General features: G+C 39.5%; 1 protein-coding gene across 6 annotated transcripts in view; it reads right to left on the bottom strand.

Annotated features, from left to right (window-relative positions):
- The window catches only part of KCNIP4 (Kv channel interacting protein 4), an 856,975-nt gene that overhangs the window by 190,941 nt on the left and 648,381 nt on the right, over positions 1–17,653 (bottom strand). For 4 of the 6 annotated variants that reach the window (XM_006874338.1, XM_006874337.1, XM_006874339.1 and 1 more), the window contains one exon: positions 2,831–2,955. In XM_006874338.1, the coding sequence (XP_006874400.1) occupies positions 2,831–2,955 (125 nt within the window). Of the gene's footprint in view, positions 1–2,830; positions 2,956–3,386; positions 3,415–17,653 lie in introns of those variants that run through there. The other 2 variants (XM_006874341.1, XM_006874342.1) reach the window with 2 other exon arrangements.

Here is a 17,653-nt window from a genome sequence, read left to right as displayed (position 1 = left end):
TAATGTGCCAGACTGCAAAGCCATTTGAACTGCAAGGTTGGTGGTTCAAGCTCACCAGCTGCTCCTTGGAAACCCTATACAGGGTCGCTATGGATTGGAACTGACTCAATGGCACTTCACAACACAACAACAGCAAAGCACAAGGAGAGGAAGGAAGAACAGAACTCATGGAGTCAGAATTAGTGGACGATTGTAACCTAAAGGTACAATTTGTTGTTGTTAAGTGCTGTAAAGTCAGTTCTGACTCATAGTAACCCTGTAAAGGGTTTCTAAGGTGTGGTTGGTGGGTTTGAACCACTGGCCTTGTTAAAAGTATAGTGTTTACCCTGAAAAGTTAACTACGGTTTCAAACTAAGTAAATTGTTGTTGGGTAAATGTTGGGAGCGATTTGAGCCGGAGGTCTCAGACTTGGGGGCAGTTTAACCGAAGGATTGCAACAGCTGTAGTCCAGAAAATCGGGTTGCTCCTAAGTCAGGCTGCCCCCTGAGGAACTTGCAAAGCCTGCCTCAGGGAACAAGGAATTTGAAAAGTCTTTCCTTGTATGCAGCCATGGCCTTCAGTTCAGTCTGCAAAAATATTTAACTGCCCTATGTCTGTTTCCCTACAATCCAACTACATTCTTCTGATAAAGTCCCACTCACTGCTTGCATTCAATACACCAAATGTTTTTTTAGCACTGTTTTCCCTGCCCCAGCACTCTCCTTTGATTTGTGTATATAATAAACGTGCTCAACCTAGGTCTAAGTCACAGTATCTCTATCAGAGTGCTGTGTCCCACCTGGTCCCAACTTTACTATTTTCATTTTGTGTCTTGTGTCTCATGAGCCTTTCTTTTTTTCTAATCTCCCATCACTCCTACTTGGGTTTAATCTCTGTGTGTGTGTTGCAGTGTATAGCCACTTGTCAAACGCAACAGGTAAACCCAAGAAGAGGCTGAGTTTCCTGTCTGATTTGCATGAAAGACATCATTTGAGGTTGGAATTAGTAGAAATCTTTAAACACTACAAACTTCTGAGGGCCAGGGAACTGGGACTTTCAGACAGTGAACTTGGCAAGTGGATCAAAGCAATTTCATGTAGATCTCCAAGGGCATCCACAACCACTATGGCTTACATTGTTGTTTGAGACCTTCCAACTAGTTCCAACTCATAGTGACCCTATGGACAACAGAACAAAACACTGCCCAGTCCTGTGTCATCATTTCTCTCAATTGTTGTGTTTGAGACCACTGCTGCAGCCATCCTGGTTTTCTTCCAGTGAGCAATTCTTCTGCTTTACATAAGTGCACTTAAGAACTCTGGGGAGCCTGAAATGGAGGCAGAGATGATGACGTGGAGAGATGGAGTGGCTGGGGTCTTTAGACCCAGAAAGGGAGACAGGTTGTGTGCTGACGACTGTGGGGTGGGAGCCATGGGGGGCAGGCTTTTAGGATATACCCTTTGGTTGGTTGATGATGCATGGAGGGGATTGTAACCATGGCAATGAAACGATATACAATAGGATGAATGTAAAACTAATGTTCTCCCATGTAAATTATCACATAATTCACAATAAAACATTAAAAAAAAAGAACTTTGGGGACATATATGTCAATTGATGCCTTTTCATATCAAGATCATGATACATGCTAATTTTCAAATAGATTCATAACAACAAATAATTCACCTCTCTCCCCATTCACTCTGTAAGCTCATTGAAGACAGGAAGCATAGCATCTCAGACTTTTGAAGGATGAATAAATTTGAATGAGTAATGAGGATGTTCTCCTCAGCTTTTGAGTAACTCACAGCATCTTGCACAATACTGAGGCTGTAGCATGTATTTAGTAAAAGTGTATTCCTGATACGTTGCTCTAGATTCACTCACTGTCTCTCACTTCCATCCTCAGGCTCTGATGCCTTTTGAAGATGCCTATCTCAGAGGACTCCCACCTGACAGGCAGTTTGTTGGACTGTGGTAGCATGCATGTTGCTATGATGCTGAAAGCTATGCCACCGATATTCCAAATACTCTTAGGGTCATGCACGGTGGGCAAGGATCACCAGAGCTTCCAGACTAAGGAAAACTTGAAAGAAAGGCCTGGTAAATTCTTTCTAAACATTAGTCAATGGAAACTGTATGAATCACAATAGAATATGCTCTGATATAGGGCTGGAAGATACACCAGAAGGCACTCAAGATACATAGTGGCAGCAACAATGGACTTGAGTATATTAATGATCAGAGAGATGGCACAGGACTGGGTAACATTGTGTTCTATTACCTATGGGAGTACCATAAATTAGAGCCAAATAACATCAACAATTTAGCAGAGAAGATGATATATGGACCCATGGATTGCAATGAACCACATGCAGACACTGCCTAGACACTCCTGTGATTTAGACTCATTGTCAGCCTGGTCTTCTAGACACTATAAAACCTTCAGTGACTTTTCTCCAATATCAAGAAAATAGAATTTGGGTCCCAAGTCAGATTCAAAGAATTTGCACAAACACCAGACTGCAGTTCAGAAATGAAGAGACAATTGAACTTATTGAAATATATCCTTACAATGAAAAAAAAAATGATCCCTATCAGTAGGATTGAGCAAGCATTCTTGAATATTTGTCCTTGTTTGATATGCAACTACAGAGCACCAGTGCTGATGTGCCATGTGAATCACAGCCCCAATGCACCTTAACTGTGTTCATCATCAGGTATGGGATGCGCATTAGGTGCACATACCATGGGACTTTTTCCAAGACAGAACAGTTCCTGTCTTTCCCGCCCACTGCTCAATGCTTCTCCAAGGACCATATGCAGGTAAAGTAAAAAAGAAAGTCCTTACATTCTTAAATCCCCTGTAGAGAATCTGTAGCTCCTTCTTGGTAAACTTGCTCTGTGCTTCCAGAAGCTCAAGAGCCTCAGGCCGATGCCTGACGGTAGCCATTTCAAGTTCATCTTCCACACTGTCTGCGGAAGGAAACCAAAAAGTATCGTAAGAATAGTTGCTGTTTGAAGATGCTTATACACACTGCACAGGGAGACAGAATGACCTGTTTACAGTATCTCTGTGATATGTTCATAGAAGATAAGTCTCACATTGGCAATTATGGTCTTGAAAGTCCTCAGATTATATGGTATTAAGCCAAGATATAGATGTATATAAAATTGTCCTTGTCTATTAGACATTACAATTCTAACATACTTATAATTTATGAAAAGTACAAACAATCACCTTAGAACAATCATCTCAGAACACGAATCAAGCACTGGTTATACAATGGCACTGTAGTTTACTAATGAGTACAATCCTATGTATTGTAAGACAACAAGATAAGACTCTGCTTATGTTCTTGAGCAACTCAACTTACTGGGAGTCACAAACAAAGCAGTCAGATCACATACTGATAGGGATCAAGTAACTAATTCCCATAGGCACACACTGGATGAACTGGAACATAGGGAAACTTTTGGCAGAATTTGCATTGCTGTGTTGTTGTGGTTGATAAGCACTACTGAGTTGCTTCCAACTCATAGGAACCCTGCATAGGGTTCCTGACACTTAAAACATTTGTGGGAACTGAAAGCCTCATATTTCTCCCATGGAATGGCTTGTGGGCTAGAACCACTGACCTTGTGGTACACAATTAAGTGCTTATCTGACAGAGCCACTGTGATCTCTCTGCTTTGCTATAGACAAATAATAAAATATTATATTCTGTGAATTATATTTACACTGAAATTTCTCAAGTTTCCTTTATTTATAAAGAATTCTGTGTCCCTATGTTTCAGAAATGTGGTAAACTACACCTTACTTTAAGGACTCTGATGGTATGGTGGGTTACAAGTTGGGAGGATGTTGCTTGGTGCCATTGAGTTAGTACCGACTCATAGTGACCCTATGCACAGTAGAATGAAACACTGCCCAGTCCTGGGCCAACCTCACAACCATTACTATACCTGAGCCCATTGATGCTGCCACTGAGTCAATCCAATTTGTTGGTGGTCTTCCTCTTTTTCTCTGACCCTCCTCCTTACCAAACATGATATCTTACTCCAGGGGCTGGTCCCTCCTGACAATATGTCCAAAGTATGAGAGACAAAGTCTGACCATCCTGGCTTACAAGGAGCACTCTGGTTGCAATTCTTCTAAAATAGATTTGTTTGTTATTTTGGCAATCCACAGTACAGTCAATATTTTCCTCCAACACCATAACTTAAATGAATTAATTCTTCTATGGTCTTCCTTATTCACTGTGCAACTTTTGCATGTATATGAGCTTATTAAAAATACCATGGCTTGAGTCAGGTGCATCTTAGTCCTCAACACTTTTTGCTCTTCAACACTTTGAAGAGGTATTGTGCAACACGTTTGCCTAATGCAATATGTTGTTTGATTTCTTGACTGCTGCTTCCATGAGTGTTGATGGTTGATCCAAAAAGAATGAAGTCCTTGACAACTTCAGTCTTTTCTCTGTTGATAAGAATGTTGTGTTTTGGTCCAGTGGTGAGGATTTTAGTTTTTTTCCATTAAGATGCAACCTATACCAAAGGCTTTGGTCTTTGATCTTCATCAGTAAATATTTTAAGTCCTCTTCGCTTTCAACAAGCAAGGTTGCATTATCTGCATAACTCAGATTGTTAATGAGTCTTCCTCCAATCCCGATGCCACATGTTTCTTCATATAATCCACCTTCTTAGATGATTTGCTCAGCATACAGGTTGAATAAGTATGGTGAAAGAACAAAACCCTGGCACACATCTTTTCTAATTTTAAACCATTCCTATTTCCTTGTTCTGTCCAAACAACTGCCTCTTGGTCTACGCACATGTTCCTCATGAGCACAATTGAGTTTTCCATAATACTCATTATCTGTAATGTTGTCTCTAGCTTGTCATGATCCACAGAATTGAGGACCTTTGCATTGTCTATAAAGTACAGGTCAAGGACTTCATTCTTCTTGGATCAACTATCAACACTCGCGGAAGTAGCAGTCAAGAGATCAGACGACGTATTGCACTGGGCAAATCTGCTGCACAGGAACTTTTTAAAGTGTTGAAGAGTAGAGATGTCAGCTTGAGGACTAGGGTGCGCCTGACCCAGGCCATTGTGTTTTCAATAGCCTCATATGGATGCAAAAGCTGGACAGTGAATAAGGAGGATCGTAGAAGAATTGATGCCTTTGAGTTGTGGTGTTGGAGGAGAGTACTGAAAGTGCCATGGACTGCCAAAAGAACCAATAAATCTGTTTTGGAGGAAGTGCAGCCAGAGTGCTCCCTGGAGGCCAGGATGGCTAAACTTCATCTCTCCTACTTTGGACATATTGTCCGGAGGAAACAATCGCTGGAGAAGGATGTCATGCTGGGTAGGGTGGAGGGTCAGAGATAAAGAGGAAGACCCCCAATGAGATGGATCAGCCAGGTGGCATCATTGATGGACTCGGGTGTGGCAGCGGTAGTGAGGTTGGCCCAGGATCGGACATTGTTTCGTTCTGCTGTGCATGGGGTCGCTATGAGTCGGTTCCGACTCGATGGCACCTGACAACAACAACAACAAACATCTCTCTGGTATTTTCTGCTTTCAGCCAAGATCCATCTGATGTTAGCAATGATATCCTTCATTCCACATCCTTTTTTGAATTCGGCTTGAACCTTTGGAAGTTCTCTGTCAATGTATGGTTGCAGCCATTTTTGTCTTATGTTTAGTAAAACTTTACTCACATTGGATGTCAATGGTATTGTCTGATGATTTCCACATTCTGTTGGTCTGATAAGCAGTTTTGAATCCACCAGCTGCTCCGCAGGAGAAAGATGAAGCATACTGCTTCCATAACCTCAGAAACCTTATACAGGGTTGCTATGAATTGGAACCAACTTGGTGGCACATAACAATAACAACATACTTTACTTTTGGAGTAAAATATTGCTATAAAAGGTTTTGAGAAGTTGTATGGTACAGAATCTTGTTTAACTCATTCATCCCAATAGATTTCACATGTATTTGTCCATAGAATCTTTTGTTCCCTCAAAATAATATCTTTAACATCTGCACATTTGCTCTAGGATCATGCAGGACACAGTTTTGCAGGCTTTGAAGACATAAGCAGAGACTTCAAAGGTTCATGGAAAAATTCCATTTTTTCAATAACTTCTTAAAAGTCTCTCATATTTCTGGGCTTCTTGTAATAGGGCAATATGGAAGCCTAAGGAAATTCTCTCTACTGTATTCTAGTACACACCTCAGCCGAGGTACTCAGCAGTAACAAAAGCAGCCTGGTCCTCTCTGCCACCACAAATTTCCTCCAATTCTGTCACTTTCCTCTTGGTTACAGATTCCCGACTCAGAGTGAGACTAAAGAAAAACAGCTACTTCTTAACTTCTCTGGTAATAGGACCACTAAGATCCTTACTTTTACATCCCACAGGTCATTTGAAGATGTAGTCATTTTAGAAAAAAACCTCACACCACTTCTGATACTAATAATGCTGTCTTTCATTATCATCGGCACATACGTACTACTGTGTCTCACTTAAAGCATTGAAGGGCCAGAGCATTCACTTAGCAGGGAAAAGAAGGTAAGTGGGACTCTAATTTTGGCATGTCCTAATCACTGCCTTCAAAGACTTTACAAAAGACCAGTAATAGTTATGAAAAAAATACTTGAAAGGATGTATTTTGTCAAAATGAGTAACAGGAGATAAAAGCACACAATTGTTTAGCTATTTTATTATTATAATCATTCCTTGGAAGCAGTGATATGGAAAAGTTGCAGACTAGCAAGGGATGGATAAAAATAATAGAAAGGAATGTGAAAAGATGTGAAGGTCAGGAAAAAAACCTCTGAACTGACAAAGATAAAATTGATGAGAAAGGAAGTGGTTATGTATTTAAAGGATGTCGAAAGGGCTAAAAGTAGATGGGAATAAGGGTCCAGTAATTTTTGTCCTTTGATGATTCTGAACCAATATGCTAGTTGTACACAATGAGTCCTCAGATACACAGGACCAAGGAAGACAAAGCTCCATAAGTTTACTGTTAATGCAAATCATTGAATTGTTGTTAGGTGCTGTTGAGTTGCCTCTGACCCACAGATGCCCTATGCAGAACAGAATGACACGTTGTTCAGTCCTGCAGCAGTCTCACAATCGTTGCTACACTTGTGCTCACTGCTGCTGCCACTGTGCCAATCCATCTCACTGGGGGTCTTCCTCTATTTCAATGACCATCCACTTTACTTAACTTGATGTCCTTCTCCAGGAAATGGCCCCTCCTGATGATATGTCTGAAGTATGAGAGATGAAGTCTGGTCATCCTGGCTTACAAGGAGCATTCTGGCTGTACTTCTTCTAATACAGATTGGTTTAGTCTTCTGGCAATCCATGGTACTTTTAATATTCTTCTCCATACACTATAACTCAAATGCATTAATTCTTCTATATTCTTCCTTATTCATTGTCCAACTTTCACATGCATATGAGGCTATTGAAAGCATTATGGTTTGGGTCAGGCGCACCTTAGTCTTCAAACTGACATCTTTGAGTGAACTATGATGTAATTATTGCAGTTAGAAGCATAGAAATAAATGTCACAGAATAGACAGAGGTAAGACACAAAGGACTAGCAAATAGAGAGTGTTAAAAAGTCCAGATGTAAGTTTCTTTTGAATCACAGCACAATCATTCATCTGGAAATATCCCTCTTCCCCTTGCCCACCTGTGGATGATGTATATATTTTTCATGATCCAATTTATTACTATCATCTTCTTTAGAAAGCCTTCTGGATGATCCCATTATACAGAAATCCATCATGCTTTCTGTGAGAGTTCTTGCAGCCTACTTCTTATGTATCAACATGATCTGTTCATATTTGTGTCTTACCTATTTGCATATCCTTTGGACTTAATATATAGGCTTCTGAAATGCGGCACTGTGGGTTAATGTGCCAGACTGCAAAGCCATTTGAACTGCAAGGTTGGCGATCCAAGCTCACCAGCTGCTCCTCGGAAACCCAATACAGGGTCGCTATGGGTCGGAATCAACTCGACGTCACTTAACAACAACAACCCATTGTTGAAACATTGTCAGATATAGGACTGGAAGGTGGGAGGGCACTCAGAAAGCAATTGTGGAAAAAAAATGCCTACTCAAAGTAGGGTTGGCCATAATGACATGAATACAGTTAAGCTCGGGGGAGAAAAGCACACAGAACCTGCATTTGCTGATGGGCAACAGCTTAAGGTGAGGAGAAACAGCTGTAAACATCCATTGAAAATTGGAACATGGAATGTACGAAGTATGAATTTGGGAAAATTGGAAGTGGTCAAAAATGAAATGGAACGCATAAACATCGATATCTTAGGCATTAGTGAGTTAAAATGGACTGGTATTGGTCATTTTGAATCTGATAACCACATGGTTTACTATGCAGGGAATGACAACAACCCATAGTCAATCAAAAATTATTTGGTGAATGAATGAAAAATGAAATAAAGCAATACCAATGTTGCTACAACTTCTGGAAGACCATAAATTGTAGATTTCTTTCCTCTGAAACCCTTTGAAATATAACTGCCTTCTAGAGAAATATTTTGAGAGATGTTAGACCTTCATTGTTGTTAAGGGTTATAAAGTAGGTTCCAACTCATAGTGACTCTGTCAGGGGTGTCTAAAGAGTTGTTGGTGTGTTTGCACCACTAATCTTACGGTTAGCAGTCCAGTGCTTATCCTACAACACCATACCAGAACTCTTTTTGTCCCTTGTTGTTGTTTGGTACCATTGAGTTCATTCTAACTTACAGTGATCGCTATGCACAGCAGAATGACACACTACCTGGCCCTGCACGAACTTCACTGTTGTGATGTTTGAGCCGATCCTTGCTGTCATTTTGATGAGGGGAGGGAGGTCTTCCTCTTTTTTGCTGACCCTCCCCACTTTACCAAACATGATGTCCTTCTCCAGGGACTTATCCCTCCTGACAACATGTACAAAGAACAAGAGATAATGTCTCATCATCCTCACTTGTAAGGAGTTTTCTGGCTATACGTCTTCCAAGATATATTTGTTTGTTCTTCTGGTAGTCCATAGTTCTTTCAACATTCCTCTCTAATACCATAATTCAAATGGAGAGATTCTTCTATCATCTTCCTAAAGACACTGTCCAACTTTCACACGCATATGAAGCTACTGAATATACCATGACGTGGGGCAGGTACACCTAAGACATCAAACTGGCATCTGTGCTCTTGAATACCTTAAAGAGGTCTTGCCTATTATAATACATGGGTTTCCTGACTGCCACTTCCATGAGAGTTGGTTGTGAATCCAAGCAAAATCAAGTCTTTGATAATTATAATTTTTCTCCATTTATTGTGATGCTATTTATTGATCTATTTGTAAGGAGTTTTGTTTTCTTTGAGTTGCAGTCCATAGTGAAGGTTGTATGGAGCTTTGATCTTCATCTGTAAGTATTTTAAGACCTCTTTGCTTTCAGCAAATAAGGTTGTATCATCTTTAGATTGCAAGCTATTAATGAATATTTCTCCAACCATGATGCCGTGCTCTCTTCATATAATCCAGCTTCTCAGATTATTTACTCAGGATACAGATTGAATAAATATGGTGAAAGCAGACAACCCTGGCACACACCTTTCCTGATTACAAATCATTCATAAGCTCCTTGCTCTGTTCTAACAACTGTCTGTTTGTCTATGTACAGGTTCCTGATGACCACACGTAATACCTTTTCTTCATAATGCTATCCAAAGTTTGCTATGATCTCCACAGTTGAATGTCTTTGTATAATCAATAAAGGACAAGTAAACATGTTTCTTGTATCCTTTGTTTTTAACTAACATCCATCTGACATCAGCAATGATATGCCTTATTTCACTTCCTCTTATGAGTCTGATTTGAATTTCTGGTAGTTTCTTGTCACTGTGTTGCTGCAGTCATTTTTGAATTATTAACAGCACAATTTTACTTACATGTGATATTAATGACATTATTAGATGATTTCCACATTCCATTGGGTCAACTGTCTTTGGAATGGGCACAACTATCTGTCCCTTCCAATTGACTGGCCAGGAAGCTGTCTTCCAAATTTCTTGGCCCAGATGAGTTAGCACCTTGAGTGTTACATCATTTTATTGACACATTTTAATTTGTATTCCATCAATTCCTGTTTTTTACCAATGTCTTCAGTGTAGCTTGGACTTCTTCCTTCAATACTATTGATTCTTGATCATATTCTACCTCTTGAAATGGCTGAACGTAGACTAATCATACTTTTTGGTACAGTGTCATTTTGTATACCTTCCATCTTCTATTGATGCTTCCTGCATCATTCAATACTTTCCCCATTTTTGTTATAGTTATTAAGTGCCCTTGAATCTGTTCTAATGTGCAGCAACCCTGTACAGAATTTCCAAGGATCAGCTGGTGGGTTTGAACTGTCAGTCTCATGGTCCAGTGCCCAGAGAATCTTTCAGATTGCATCTCAAGTCTTGCTTTTTTTTTTTCTTTAGTTCTTTCAACTTGAGAAATGCTGAGCACGTTTTCCCCTTAGGGCTTTCTAACTTTAGATCTTTGCATATTTCATTATAATACCTTACTTTGTCTTCTTGAGCTGTCCTTTGTAATCTTTTGTTCAGTTATTTTACTTAATCAATTATTCCATTTGCTTTAGTCTCTCTATGATCAAGAGCAAGTTGCAGAGTCCCTTCTGACACCCATTTTGGTCTGCTTTTTTCCTCCCTTATTTTTTTAAATGACCTTTTGCTTTATTCATGTATGATGTTCTTGATACATGTAATATCTTCTGGCTTTTAGTTATTAGTGTCAAATGCATCAACTCTGATCTTGAGATGGTCTCTAAATTCAGGTGGAATAGACTAAAAGTCGTATTTTGGCTCTTGTGGACTTGTTTTAATTTTCTTCAGTTTCAGCCTGAACTTGCATATGAACAAGTGCTTGTCTGTTTCACCATCTATCCCTGACCTTGTTTCAGCTGATGATATAGAACTTTTCCACTATCTCTTACCACTTATGTAGTCAGTATGATTTCTATGTATTCCATCTGGTGAGGCCAATGTTTATAGACACTTTTATGTTTTTGAAAAAAGACAATTACAATGAAGATGTCATTGGTCTTGCAAAATTTATCTGATATCCTGCATTGTTTCTATTGCCAAGCCTTATTTTCCAATAATTGATCCTTCCTCTTTGTTTCTAACTTTCACATTCCAACCACCAATAATGACCAATGCATCTCGATTGTATGTTTGATCAATTTCAGACTAAAGAAGTTGGTAGAATTCAATTTTGTCATTACTGCTTTAATGTGTAAATTCAAATAATAGTGGTATTAACTGGTCGTCCTTATAGGTGTATGGATAACATCTTATCACAGACAGCATAGCACTTCAAGATAAATGCTCTTTTGACAATGAATGTGAGGCCATCACTCTTTACTTTGTTGTTCCCAGCAGAGCAAAGCATATGTTTCCTAATTCAAAATGGCCAATAATAGTGCATTTCACTTTGCTAATACCTAAGATAATCATCTTTGTGCACTTCAGTTCATTTTTGATTACTTTAAATTTTTGTAGATTCTTATTTCATACATTCTATTTTTCAGTTATTAAGGGAAGCTTGAAGCTGTTTCTTCCCATTTTGAGTTGTGCCCCAACAGCCAATGAAAGTCCGGAAAGCATCCTTACAAAGACATCATGAAGAGCAACTCCTTTCTGAGGAGGCAGCTCTTCCCCAAGCAAAGTTTGAGTGCCTTCAAACCTGAGGGTGCATTTTCCAGTTCTGCGTGGTGCTCTCGAATGAACAATTGGACTGCTAACCACAAGGACAATGATTCCAACCCACCAGCTGCTCCTTGGAAACTCTATACTGGGTCACTATTAGTCAGAACCAACTTGAAGATACTTAACAATGACAACATATACAACAATGCTATGTTGGTGTTTATAAGGTTTCAGATGGTCAACCATTCAGAAATGGTCTGTCTCTCCTTAACCTAGTTTGTGTTTATCTGGAAACTTCACTGAAAACTGTCTACCATTTAAAATACCAGCGGCCTAGCTTCCAGCATCACAGCAACACACAAGCCACACAATATTACATATTGACAGACCACAGTTTGGTTGGACCATTGGTGGACCTTACATGTATTCTTTACAATTCTTGTGTTCTCAAACAATTGTTCTGAGAAACATGGTGCAGCAAAAGTAGAGGGCATTTTAATCAGATTTTTTGAGCTGTCTTTTAATCTGAGCATAACCTCTTGTAGACCTAATAAGCCTTCCCCTGGAGAGAAACACGGCAGCACATAAACTTCTTGGCCTTTCCACCAGACAACAATTGCAATCACACTACCAACAGAATTTCTTCCTCCAATTGTAACTGCCTGGCAATGCTTCTTTTAAGACAAAAGACCCCAGTGCCCGAGGGTCAGCATAATTGAATTAAATGTGTAAGATAGGATGACAATCATATGTAATTTTCAAAGAGAACCACATTTGAAGTGTCTGCCTGTGGGCACACTTATTTTTCCAAGTGACTGGCACCTTACTTCTTAATGAGTCATAGCTGCCAAGAGGCTGTTTCTATTGCCAGGAAGCTGACAGATTCTAAAAACATACCTGAAATCATCAGTAATCACCAGCATATGAAAAGTTTAAAAAGAAGCACCATCAAACCCAATCAAGGCTGATTCCTGAAGGCTAACTCTGTGGGGATCACAGCACGATCTCTCAGAAGACAACAAAATCCATGTTGTGACTCAACTACAGGTAAAGAGCACGTATTTAGGGGAATTTTAATACGGCATCTCACATTTATGGGGTTCTAGCTATGAACCAGGAGAGAGACTAAACTTTTATAGTATGTTTCTAATCTTTATACTAACCCCATGAATTTTGGACGTATGTGCAAACTGAGACTCATAGAGGTGAAGAAATATGTGGCCAGAGGTCATTCAGGATGAAAGAGAGGGACCACATTCATATCCAAGTATTTGATGTCAACCTGCTACAGCCATAAAGATTATTCCTAAGCATAACAACCTTGCATAGGGTTTCCAAGATGGTAAAATGTTTATGGAAACAGAACGTTTCATCTTCTCCCTCTAACTAGCTGGTGGGTTTGAACTGCCAACCTTGCATATTGTCTCTTAATGTCAACAGAAATGACAATGATACAGACTACAACAGTCTCTCCTTTTCTGTACGCTCAAACTTCTCTGTAGAGTTGACTTATGTCTACTGGTACCCTTCTCTACCTTCTGCTTTCCCTTTCGGCTACCACAATTTGACTGTTGGCATCATCCAAAAATGCTACTGAGTTAAACAATGACCTTCATGCTATAATTCAATGGCATTCTTAGTTATCTCCTTATTTTACTCTTCTGAGGGTGTCAACACTAACAATCACTCCTACCTTTAACTCTTCCTATCCTTGATTGGTTCCTATGAGGTAATACTTAAAGTATTCTTCCTTCTGGCCATTTGTCCATATATTCGTTAAATACTGGCTTTCTTTAAGACTCATTCTTACTCTTGGACCATTTGTCACCTTTTCTGTGAAACTTTTGTCACTCTGTACCCTATCAGAAATGACATGGACTACATCTGTAGAAAAAGACAATAGAAAAGATCCATCTCATCAGCCAAAACTAGGCCAGGGGGAGATTGTGGAACAGACCATCAATTGCTCCTCTGCAAGTTCAGGATAAAACTGAAGAAAATTAAAACAAGTCCACAATAGCCAAAATAAGACCTTGAACATATCCCACCTGAACTTAGAGGGCACCTCAAGAACTTAAGTGCATTAGACACTAGAGACCAAAGACCAGAAGGGTTGTGGGATGACATCAAGAGCATCATAAGGAAAGAAAGAAAACGTTCATTAAGAAAATAAGAAAGAAAGAAGACAATGAATGTCAAAAGAGACTCTGAGACTTGATCTCCAGTGCAGAGATGTTAAAGCAATTGGAAGCAATTGGGAGTTAAAAGAGCTGAATAGAAAATTTCAAAGGGCAGCTTGAGAATACAAAATGAAATATAATGAAATGTGCAAAGATCTGGAGTTAGAAAACTAAAAGGGAAGAACATACTCAGCCTTTATCAGACCAAGGGAACTGAAGAAAAAAAAAAGTCAAGCCTCTCTTGAAATATTGAAGGACTCTAGAGGAAAAATATGGAATAAAGCAGAAAGCATTAGAAGAATATAGAAGGAATATACAGAATTGCGGAACCAAAAAGAAATGGTCGATGTTCAACCATTTCAAGAGGTAACATACGATCAAGAGCCAATGATACTGAAGGAAGAAGCCCAAGGTACACTAAAGGAATTGGCACAGAACAATGCTCCAGGATTTGATGGAATACAAATTGAAATTTTTTTAAACAAACTGATGCGTCACTGGAGTCAATCCCTTATCTATGCCAAGAAATTTGGAAGACAGCTACCTGGCCAACTTATTTGAAGAGATCCATATTTATGCCCATTCCTAAGAAAGGTAACCCAATGGATTGTGGAAATCATAGGACAATATCATTAATACTGGTTGCAAGGGAAATTTTCCTAGAGAAAATTTAACAAGAACTGCAGTAGCACAATGCCAGGGAACTGACAGAGGTTCAAGCCACATTCAGACGAGGATGTGGAATGAAGGCTATCATTCCTGGCATCAGAGATACCAGAAAGATGTTTACCTGTGCTATATTGACTATGCAAAGGCTTTCAGTTGTGTGGATCATTACAAACTGTTGACAACATTGGGGAGAATGAGTATTCTGGAACACTTAATTGTGCTCGTGAGGAACCTGTACATAGATCAAGAGGTAATTGTTCAAACAGAACATGGGAACTCTGAATGGTTTAAAATTAGGAAAGGTGTGCACTGAGGTAAATTTCTTGCTGAGCTCATAATCTGAGAAGCTGAATTAAATGAAGAAGAACATGGCATTAGGATTGGAGGAAGACTCATTAGCAACCTTGATATGCAGATGATACAACCTTGCTTGCTGAAAGCAAAGAGGACTTAATGAAAGAGGTCAAAAATCTTCTGTATGGGTTGTACTTCAATGTAAAGAAAACACAAATCCTCATCACTGTACCAATAAGTAACATCCATATAAATGGAGAAAAGAGGGAAGTTGACAAAGACTTTATTTTGTTTGGATCAACCATCAATACTCATGGAAACAGTAGTCAAGAAATCAAACAATGTATTGCATTAGAAAAATCTGCTGCACAAGACCCCTTTAAAGTGCTCTAGAACAAATCTGTCCATTTGAGGACTAAGGTATACCTGAATCAAACCATGGTATTTTCAATAACCCCATATGCATATGAAAGTTGGACAGTGAATAAGGAAGACAATAGAAGAATTGTTTGGTAAGGTGGAAGGTCAGAAAAAAAAGAGGAAGACCCCCAGCAAGATGGATTGGTAAAGTGGCAGCATCAGTGGGCTCGAGCATAGCAACAATTGTGAAGTTGGCCCAGGACTGGGCGGTGTTTCATTCTGTTTTACATAGGGTTGCTATGTGTCAGTACTGACCTGATGGCACCTAACAACAACAACAGCAATAGAAGAATTGATGCATTTGAGTTATGGTGCCAAAATAACAAACAAACCTGGGTTGGAAGACATATAGCCAGAGTGTCCTTTGCAAGCTCAGATGGCCAGACTTTGTCTCTCATACTTCAGACATATTATCAGGAGGGGCCAGTCCCTGGAGAAGACTATCATGCTTGGTAAAGTGGAGGGTTAGAGAAAAAGAGGAAGACCTCCAAGGAGAAGGATTGGTACAGTGACGGCAGCAAGTGTAGCAATGATTGTAAGGTTGACTCAGGACTGGGCAGTGTTTCATTCTGTTGTTTACTGGGTTGCTATGAGTCAGTACCAACTCGATGGCACATAATAACATAAAAACAACGCAAGACCCTGTCCCTAGTCAATTTACTAACCAATTAAATGTTTGTAATCATCACAGCACCCTTCAAGTGATGGATTGGTGGTTATGTGCCATGGAGTTGGTTCTGACCCATAGTGACCCTGTACAGGGTTTCTGAGGCTGTAAATCTTTATAGGAGCAGAAAGCCTCATCTTTCTCCCATGGAACAGCTGGTGGTTTCAAACTGCTGACCTTGCAGTTCACAGTCCAATTTGTAACCACTACGCAACCCCAAATTTACAGATGAAAACATTTTGGCTTAGAAAGTCTAAATGACTTGCCCAAGATCAAATGGCTTATGAGGAATGAATCAGGCAGGTGTCTTTAGGATTCTAAATTTCAGTTTTTAAAGCATCATGATGAGATTGTTAATAAAATACTACACAGAAGGACTCTGCTCTAAGCCTGGCTGTATATGATCTCACTTTAAAACTGACAGCAATCCTTTGAGTAATCTGTTGCTGTCCTTGTTTTCTGAAGAATAAAGTGAAACTAAAAGAACTGAAAAACTGACTCAAGGTCACACAGCTAGCAAATGGAAAACTCAGGATTTGATTCCTAAGATTTGATCCTCTGACACAAATTATGAGTTTAGTCAATGTGCTATTTTAAGAGATGATGACAATTATATTGCTTGGTCCAAATCCCAGGGTGCTAGAAAAAAGTTTAAACCATCAGTGAGCCAGCCACTGAACCCCCAATGCTTCACATTTTGCTTGGGAAATGTGCCTGGGTATGCTGAGAGATCAAAATGGCAGCCAAGGCTGAACTGATTAGAAACTCTTAGTACAGGAACCCAATACTGAGAGAAATGCCAAAGGTCATTTAATTTTCTGTATTTTGCTGTAGTTGTTATATGTCATCTATTCGTACCTACTCATATCAAACCATATGCAAGACAGAATAAAACACTACCCGGTCCTGTGCCAACCTCACAATAGTTGCTACACTTGAGCCCATTGCTGCTGTCACTGTGCCAATCCATCTTGCTGTGGGTCTTCCCCTTTTTCTCTGACCTTCCTCTTTAACAAATATGATATCCTTCTCCAAGATAATATATCCAAAGTATGAGAGACAAAGTCTGCCTATCCTGGTTTTCCAAGTAGCACTCTGGTTGTACTTCTTCCAACACAGATTTATTTATTCTTTTGGCATAGATGAGAAAATGCTTCTAGCAATTCATTTGACAATCATCTGGTCTTCTTCATCATGTTTCAATACTCAATAATCTAGTGCTATCTAACAGTGTTCCACTGATATTTATAAGGTTTTCAGTGACTATATATTTGGAAATAGTCCATCTATCTTTTTTCCTAGTCTGTCTTTATCTGGAAGCTCATCTGAAACCTGTCCACCATGGGTGACCCTGCTGGTATTTAAAATACTGGTGGCATCGCTTCCAGAATCACAGCAACTCACAAGCCACCACAGTACGACAAACTGACAGACGAGTTATGATTCTGTATTTTACAACTGAGACATTTAGATTCAGGAAGCATGAGTCATTTTTCTAGGATTAAAACCAGCACCAGGTAGGCTCCTGAATCCACTGCCATTGAATAGATTCCAGCCCCTAGCAACTCTGTAAGACAAAGTAGAACTGCTTCGTAGAATTTGAGAGGCTATAAATCTTCATAGGAGCAACAAGTTTTATCTTTCTCCCATGGAGAGGCTGGTGAGTTGGATCCACCAAACTTG

The sequence above is a fragment of the Chrysochloris asiatica genome, unplaced genomic scaffold (assembly GCF_000296735.1).
Source record: "Chrysochloris asiatica unplaced genomic scaffold, ChrAsi1.0 scaffold00270, whole genome shotgun sequence".
Lineage (NCBI taxonomy): Eukaryota > Metazoa > Chordata > Mammalia > Afrosoricida > Chrysochloridae > Chrysochloris > Chrysochloris asiatica.
Note: the sequence above shows the minus strand (reverse complement) of the source record. Positions and strands in the feature narration are given on the sequence as shown.